This window comes from Epinephelus moara, chromosome 2 (assembly GCF_006386435.1).
Source record: "Epinephelus moara isolate mb chromosome 2, YSFRI_EMoa_1.0, whole genome shotgun sequence".
Classification (NCBI taxonomy): Eukaryota; Metazoa; Chordata; class Actinopteri; order Perciformes; family Serranidae; genus Epinephelus; species Epinephelus moara.
The window spans coordinates 40,010,277-40,019,291 of NC_065507.1; the positions used below are offsets into that span (position 1 = coordinate 40,010,277).

Genomic DNA, 9,015 nt, shown 5'->3' on the forward strand with positions numbered 1-9,015 from the left:
ATTATCAACGTCGACATGAATGTTAAAATCGCCTACAATAATAACTTTATCTGATTTAAGAACTAAACTGGATAAAAACTCTGAGAATTCAGATACAAATTCAGAATACGGGCCAGGAGCACGGTACACTATAAGTGACCATTTGTGCCAGATTTGAAGAATTTCCCTCATGGTGTTCTTGAGATATCACATTCACAAAAATGAGACAGACCACCAAATTCTTATCAGTTCATCATGGAGTCCAAGTGGACATTTGTGCTAAATTTGAAGAATTCCTTTTAGCTGTTCTTTAGATATAGCATTCATAAGAACGAGATGGATATAAGGTCACAGCGACCTTGACCTTTGACCACCAAACTCTAACCAGTTCATCCTCGACTCCAAGTTAACCTTTGGGGTAGAGTTCAGGACGGTCAGGTTCTTCCATACCAAACTGGGTTTGTCTCTGTGGACAGTGGTATTGAATGTTTAAACAGGAAGGGGCTGAACATAAACCTACAAAGTTGGAAACACTCTCTGTTAACAGTCAACAGGAGGAACCCAAATGCAGACACAGACTGACACTGTAAAATGAATAAAACAGAGTTATTGACTAGTTGCAGGGAATGACAAAGGATTTGGTGAAGAACGGAGGTGGTGGAGGCAGAAGTAGTGAGGAGCTGGTGTCTGATAAAACTAGGCAGAGCATGGGAAATGGTTGGATGTGACTGTGGCGAAGCTGCAGGCAGGCAGGCAGGCAGGAAGGCAGGCAGTGACCCTTCAAGTGACCTAGGACATGAAACTTCCACTGGTAGTGAAGTCAACAATCTGGCAATGAGTAGATGAGTGGCAGATATGCTGCAGAGCTGATGAGTTGATGGATAGCAGGTACAAGCTGTGAAGCAGGTGAAAAAGCTGGGCAGCAATCAGGGAACTGGGAGAATGAGAGGGGAGCCAGGCCCACAACACACATACACACACACACATACACACACACACACACACACACACACACACACACATTTTCACTCTGACCTCGTCACATATCGGCGTTTGGTCATGGACTTCCCACATCGACGTGTGACTTGCAAGGTACCCAGGTGCATTGGTTGTTGACGTTCTGGGATGCAGTGTTAACTTCAGCCTGTTGCATGTACTATTTGTTTTCAAAATACACTTCTGTATTCACTTATGTATGTAAAGTTTGCATACAGTCTCTTTCAAAATACATGCACTACGTCAGGACACTGCAAATTGATGTTTTTTTCCTTCAATAACAAACTCAGGTGGTCACATTTATCCAACACATGCACGTGGTTGGGTCTAGGCGATGAAAGCATGCGGTTAGGTTTGGAAAAAAGAACAGGGTTTGGCTTTGCATCTTGCAGGAGATGAACACCAGCCTCCTGCGTGAAAGTTGGTGGTGGTTGAACCCATCCACCAACCCTCCTGCCCCCCCTACTTGGACATCTGCTCCCTCGGCATTCATTGTTGTCTGTTTCTCCCCCTGATGCTGCCAGGTGCCATTAAACAATAGCAGTGATCAGCAAGGTATCATGCTGATGTGAAAGAACTGCTTTTTTCTTCAGTGTCTGACACCAGAAGTCAGTGACCAAGCACCAGTTTCCGATGACTTCGGATTGAGACCGGGTTGCACGCACACACCTGAGGTGTTGGGGTTTGTGCTTGCTTCGAGTTGTGGCTGGAGGTCTTATCTATCACTTCCAACATGTCAAATAGCGAAGCTTGATTAGTGGCCTTCTGCATCAGACACCAACGCACATAGGCACCCTTAGTGGCGGTATGAGATGCACCAGGTGGCAGCAACTACCATAGTATGACACGAGAAAATGTGCATACAGTGGGCAGAAGGGAAGGTGGATGGGTCAAACTCAGAACGTTAGCCTGGGAGCCTGTTGTTAATGTCTCATGTTTAAGCCATATTTTAGGCCAAACCTTTATGTTTTTGTTTGTTTTTTTTGTAAACCTAACCGCATGCTTTTGTTGCTTAAACCCAAGGAAGTAAATCTAAAGCTAAGTTTATTTTGAAAAATACTGTATTTAACAAGCATACTGTCTATAAACAACTGTTTATTTATTTTGAAAAGACACAGTGCATAGCAAAAGCTAAATTGACAAGCCATCCCTGGGCGTCCAAAACGGACAGAGGAGGGGTATGTAGCATGTCATATTTTGACATGTAGGGCCACTGACCATGTGACAGTATTTGACAGGTTGAGAGCAAGAATAAGATGTATGCAAAGTATACCTTTAATGTCTCAAAGTTGTTTCAGATTTCTCACCCTTTAAATGATCTGTGGTTCTGTGAAAGATTAGAGGAAATATTCAATATGTAATGGTAGTAAATTTTACATGATCCAATTCAGCTGTATTATCAGACATGTTTGCATTCAATGATATTTGGCAAATTTGGAAACTAGAACAAATCATAAAATAACAAAAATGTTTTTCTTGTGGTGGTTCAATCAGTCTGTCTCTGTCTTTGGACTAAAATAAGATGTCTCAAAATCTTATATGGAGTCATACAGCTTTGACAGTGCACCTTTTTTTCTCAAGTTAAAACAAAGAGTTCATCTTAGAGCTAATTTGCAGTTGTTTTTGTCCACCTATGTCTTTCCAGGCCATTCTCATTCTAAAATTGTCAAATACTGCTGCTTAGTTAGTGATTTTGGCGTCAGACACCAACACCAATAGCCACCCTTTGCGGTGATATGATACAACGTCAGGTGGCATCAGTTTGTAATGCGTCTGGACGGTACATTTTGTGGTGTTATGATGCGCCAGTGGTCGGCATTACGGCACCTGTCACAATGGTATGATAAGCTGCTGGACGGTGTCAGTCCATACACACAAAGTCCATATGGGTAGACAGGAGGGGGGATGGATGGGGCCAACAAACCCCAGACTCTCACTCAGAAACTCCCTCTTCGCTTCCCATATGAACATAGAGCCAAACTCTGCTGTTTTATTCTAAACCTAACCATGTGCTTTTGTTGAAATCCTGGTGTTGGTGGTGGCATCCTGGAATGTCAACAGCAGACACAGGAGGATACCTAGCGCGTAATATGTAGACGTGAAAGTCCACTGACAAAGTGGTGATATGTGACGACTTGGGATGAGAATGTGTTGGTCTTTCCATTGACTTTACATTCAGTCTGAACACACCATTATAGTCTTGTTGTTACATTAGATAACAATACTCATATAATAATACTAGTATCTTTCAAAGACCACTTTGCTATCAAATAAGATGGCATAATATATTTTTCAAATTTATTGATAGTTTAAGTTTGAAGTGATAATGATGTTGGTTTGTAACTAGGCAAAGATAATTAAAGCAGTAAAGGTAGAATCATGGTCTAGTTGTACGGTGAATCCACACTGTGTTATACTTAGTCAATGATAGAGATTAGCAGAATATTTAATCTGGACATAAAAATCTGACATTATCTGGTCTTAAAGTAAGCTCAGTGTGGCTGTCTGAAACCTAAAGGTACCTTGAGATGTTCTGTGTGAAGTACAACACATTGTCAAGACACTCAGTAAATGTTCTGTCGAGGAAAGACGTGCTCTTAATGCTTACCGGCTTTGGCTCTGTGTGTTTGTGCAGCCAAAGGAATATTTCAGAAGGCCGGAGGATTCAGGACTGAGTTTCTAAATTGCTTTTGTGTACAGGTGATGCCATCCAGCACTAACCACTACAGCATCCACACAGTGAGCCAGAGCGGAGGAGGCACCAGATGAAGAACAGTTTGAAAGCAAAAGTCAAAAATCATCACAGAAAAAAAGATGACAGTCCGTGAGTGGTGTAAAGCCTGACCTGCTATGGAGATCCCTCTAAATGTAACTGGTGTCCTTTTGTAGAGATTTGTTGGTTTAGATTTTCTTTTCTTTTTTCTTTTTTTTTTTTTCAATTTATTTCCTTAAATTGTGATATTTTTTTTTTTTGTCTTGGACTTAAAATCAATAATGAGAAATTATTTTTCAGCATTTAGTTTGGATTATTTTATGTGTGCGTTTATTTCTTTTGATCCACACGTAAAAGAAGCAATGTACATGTCACTCACCTTTTTGTGTGTCTGCTGACACACTGTGGTTATTTGTATTTTTATCTTTGAGTGATTGAAAGATAGTCAGACACATATAAAGACATCTGAAGTGAACCAACATAGCTCAGTGGAGACAGTTTTGGTTCACGTATCAAAACAATACAATATAAACCAAGAACACCTAGTAGCTTTGGCTCTTGCAATGTGGTCACTAACTATTTTTGGCAATAAGAGGACTACAATATTTTCACGGTCCTGTTTTATAAATGTTTTATTGTCTGGAGGGGGGAAAAAAAATAGAAAAAGCTGTCCTTTTAGTTCTATGTCAGACTGAATTGTTTAACTGTAACTGTGTTCCAGTCATATATCAGGCATAAAGTGGTTTAGAGAGGGAAAGACATATTTTTTTGATGGTTGAATGGGCGACAAAGCCACAACACGCTGGATGGGAGGACATCAACTGTCTCACCAGAGTCCCATCTATTGCACAACGCCAGAGGAAAAGATAACCCCATGACAGATCATGCACTGCTGGTTCGCTCCGTACATGCTATTTGCTTTCCAACTGTGGCTAATTTGATACCAGCATATTTTGTCCATGTGATGAGTTATAGTGGGCACAATTAGACAAAGACGTCACAAACACCTGTGGATCTGCACTCTGTGACACGCAGCTGAAAAGTTTGTCTCTTCTGCATCACTGCGACTCTGGAGCTCTGTAGCACGAAAAAGAAATCAATCCAAAGCACACTTGATAGTTTGGGAAGACTAGACGAATCAGTTGTGTCCTCATATTTCACAAAGATGTTTGATATACTGTAATTGTCTTTACATGTCTGGTGTCAAACAAAAGGCAATATTGCAAGTTTCATTTTTTGGCAACTTGTGTTTCTTACAAGGAGGAAGACGTGCAGCAGAGGAGTGTTGCTTATTACCTCAGTCCTATGTGTTTTGTAATGATGACCAGAGAACTTATTTGAGAATGAAAATTGAAAAATATGACAGGCTGACAAAGTGAAGTTGTTGCACTGTTATCTGAGGTAAGGCTGAGAGCAGATTTAATTTGCACATTATTTGGTCAGTCTCTGAAGTGGACTCTTATTGAAGAAGACTTTTATTTATAACTTAGTTTTGGTCAGCCTAACTTGAAACATTTATTTACTGTTTTTAAATGTTGACAGTTGCCTGCATACCACTGGTTGATCCACCATTACTGAATACACAAATTTTCATACAAGCATTATGAAAATAAAAATGTAAAGAAAAATAGGAATGTTATCTATAATTTAATGTAAATAGGAATTTGCTATAACTAAAGAATCAGTCTTTCTTTAAAGTTTTGAAATGGTTAATGAATTATTAAATGTATGCTGTTTTATTCCCTTCTGTGCTAAAACAGATATTTTAGAAATTACTTTTACAAAACATGGGAAGCTGAATGCTGGACTGTTTCTAAAATGAGGACTTCAAGTAATAATCACAAAAAAAAAAAGAAAAGAAAAGTGGAAATGTGTATGTCATTAATTAAAAAGAAACATACGTTCCCTTGTATGATTTACATTTCTAAGAAGGATTTGTATCAATATTTTTTGTGGTTGTTAATGATTATATAACAATAATAATATGATGTACTGTATATCCATTGAGTTTTCTCTTAATTCCTTGTCATCCTCAACAATAATCTTCAGTTGATCATTAATGTATTTCAATAATGTATACAAAAGAAAATCCAATGACCTTATAAAGGAGTGCTGTCTTTGATACCAGTGTAGTGGTCTATACACAGATTTGTTAACCTTTAAAACTGTCACTCCCTTTGTCTCTCCTCTCACTCTTTCTCCTAGTAACTAGTGATAGATGTTCTGTAGTTGCAATAGATACTATTAGCTTGTACTCATTAGATGATGTAGGACCTGTAAGGATAGAACTTTCTGATTTTTTCCATCTGGGGAAAAAAAGCTGACATTGTTTTCACTTGTATTTTGATTTTTCTGTTGACTTTCTGTTCTGTGCTGCTCTCACGTGGTTTCAGCAAACCAAAGCTCTCACTGAAAACGTTTGAAGAAAGATTTGCTGTAAGTTGTTCTTGTAAACAAGGCATTAAATGGATCCCCACCCTTGAATGTTATAAAAACAGGGGGTTTGCCATACTACCTTAAATGCTAATGCTAGATATGCAAAACACTTTGATTTGTTATGATTTGACAAAGTTAAAGAGCAGTAGGGGTTTTATTACACTGATGAAACAGATAAATTATTTTTATATAGCTACAACAGATTGATGATAATAACAGTAATAACAATAATGATTATTATAAATATCATTAATGTGAACTCTGTTTTAATATTTCTATTCTTGAAATATCCCATGATACTACTTTGTAAGACTGTTTTTTTTACTTGTTCAGTATTTGTAAATTTTAGTTTAACTCACCCAAAATGATTTATTTTTTACTCTTGAATCATGAAAACAGCTCATACTTTAATCATTATTATAATGTCAATCACTGAAGCAGCTGGTTGTCTAGTATCCTGCTCATCAATGCACATCTCATCTGAGATACCTATATAGCCTTAAGAACTTGCAATAACTTTCTTTCCTGGAATTTGGTGACCTGAATAGAAACAGTTGCTATGGGAATGAGGTAAACCTGTCCCCCACTTGTCTACCTGAGCTGTTTCGAAATATATCTGTTAATATGTCGAGTTATGGCTTTGCACTTTTGCCAAACAATGTTCACACTGAACATGAAATTTCACATGGGGAAATTTTGTACAAAGTCAATTGCAAAAACACGCATAGATGCAAATTTGGACCAGTTGATGCAAATGTGAAATGTAAGCTATTCGCGTGTGTGCAGGTGCCGTAAATGTGTGTGACACTGTGTTGAGAAAATCTATCAGTGTTGAGTAGAGAGTCTCCAGATGTGAATGAGAATTATAAATGGAGGATAGACTAATTGTCGCTGTTTGTGGCCACCCAGAGAGGAATTTGTGAATCCTAGGATAGCGAAGAAATGGCCCGCCTTACTGTGCCTTACTGTGCCTTACTGTGCCTCTGATTGGCTTACCCTGACATCCTTACCCTAACCCTAACCAATCCAAACAACAAAGGCAGCAAGTAATAGCCAAACATATGGAAAGTAGGAAAGGTTATTCCTTTGCTAGTATTCACAAATTTACCACCCAGAGCTCAGTTAACGCTAGTACTTTACAGAGACAGAACAAAAACAAGAGGGCTCGGAGATTAGTGAGCAAAGCCAGAGAACATTGTGTGCCCTGAAAATATGTTTTTGTGACTTGTGTCAGATATGTTGTTGAGTTGCTTCTTAGCAGTATGCTCTGAGTAATACATGTCAGTCTTTTGTTCTAGACAGTAAACAGGGAAGGAGTGAAGCAGTAATGCTCTGCCATAGACAGTATGAAAGATGATAGAGAATGTTGTCATCTTGGTTCATGTTGATTCAAAGCACAGAGCCTCCATGTTTACAGTGTTCATGTGACTTAGCTATCAGTTGCACCTTACCACGAACCAAATTAGCCGCTAGCTGCCTTCGCACAACCATTAGCACAGCTGTTAAGGCAGAATATTTACCAGTTGCAAAATTATTATTCTTCAAAAAAACAAAAACACTCCAGCTGCTGTATTCGCAAGAGTACAATTTGCTTTGTGTTCGATGTGAACACAATATAAGAGCAATGCCAGAGACAGTCAATGGACACAGTGCATACAAATTATGTTCATATGCCACTTATTTGAAAAGCAAAGTATGCATTTGGGGCACATATAATGCCAGACTAGGGTAATCAAATCAATTTTATTTTACAGCTGAAATCACAAATTAGACATTGGTCTCAGAAGGCAGCAAAGCAGTATCACAAATTTCTGCGGGAACAATAAATCACTTGTATAAGTTGGAGACGACAAACACAACTCATTTAGGGTAAGGGGAACATCATGGTTGGGGTTAAAACTGCTACTTCATTAAGGCCAGGGGACCTTTGTCATTATAACTGCAATAATAATCACTTGGTTAAGGTCAGGGAATGATCATGGTCAGCGTAAACTGTTATAAAATAGGTCCAGCCTATGTGACAACTTGGGTTGTTGCCCACTGCCTGTAATAACTGATGTGCCCGGTGCGTATCATGCTGCTGTGAAAACTTCATCCTTATTTTTCCCACTACAGTAGCACTTAGTGCTTTGCTTGAAATCCTAAGATACAACAAACCATGAAATTAAAAGCTCAAAGTGTAGTGAGAAGCATCTGTGTATATTCATGCAGGGTATGTTTCTTCCACTTGTGATGTTCAGCAATCTGTCATAACATTAAAACCACTTACTCAGATTGGGCATGGACTTGCCAGTATCCCATAGGTCCTGGGTCCATTCCTCAACTGGTCAGAGCCAAGTCCAATGTACGGTAAGGCCTCCTTTGGTGTCCTGTGGTGTTTGGCACCAGGGAGGTGGAGGCTGAGCCTTCGAGCCCTGTGGGTTGTGAGGTGGGGCCTCTTTGAATTGGATTTGTGCTGGTACTTCCAACAGACACTTGATCGGATTGGGGTCTGGGGATTTCGGAAGACAGGGCCTTAAGCTCGTTGTCATATTCCCCGGGCCATTCCTGAACAATTCTTGCGGTGTGGCATGGTGCGTTGTTTTGCTGTGGTGGGCCACTGCCATCAGGGAATGCCATTACCATGAGGGGGTGTACATGGTCTGCAGCAGTGTTTGGGTGGGTGGTTAGGGCAAGTGGCATGAATGCCAGGATTCAAGGCTGCCCAGCAGAACATTGCATTGTAATAACATGATCAGTCAGTACGTTTACATGCACAGTTAAGACGAACCACAGTTAAAGCTCGACTAGGCCATTTAATTGGACGACTATACTTGTCCCACTATACAAGCACAGCAGGGGAATTGATTTATTGAATGAAGTATGTCCAACTCTGCTACAATAGGTGGCGA

The 9,015-nt window shown here is 39.5% G+C and overlaps 1 protein-coding gene across 4 annotated transcripts in view; it reads left to right on the forward strand.

Moving 5' to 3' along the window:
* The window catches only part of LOC126397419 (RNA-binding protein Musashi homolog 2-like), a 499,199-nt gene extending 493,745 nt beyond the window's left edge, over positions 1–5,454 (forward strand). For all 4 annotated transcript variants that reach the window (XM_050056179.1, XM_050056199.1, XM_050056189.1 and 1 more), the window contains one exon: positions 3,676–5,454. In XM_050056179.1, the coding sequence (XP_049912136.1) occupies positions 3,676–3,744 (69 nt within the window). In that variant the 3' untranslated portion in view covers positions 3,745–5,454. The remainder of the gene's footprint in view (positions 1–3,675) is intronic.
* The last annotated feature ends 3,561 nt before the right edge of the window (positions 5,455–9,015 follow it).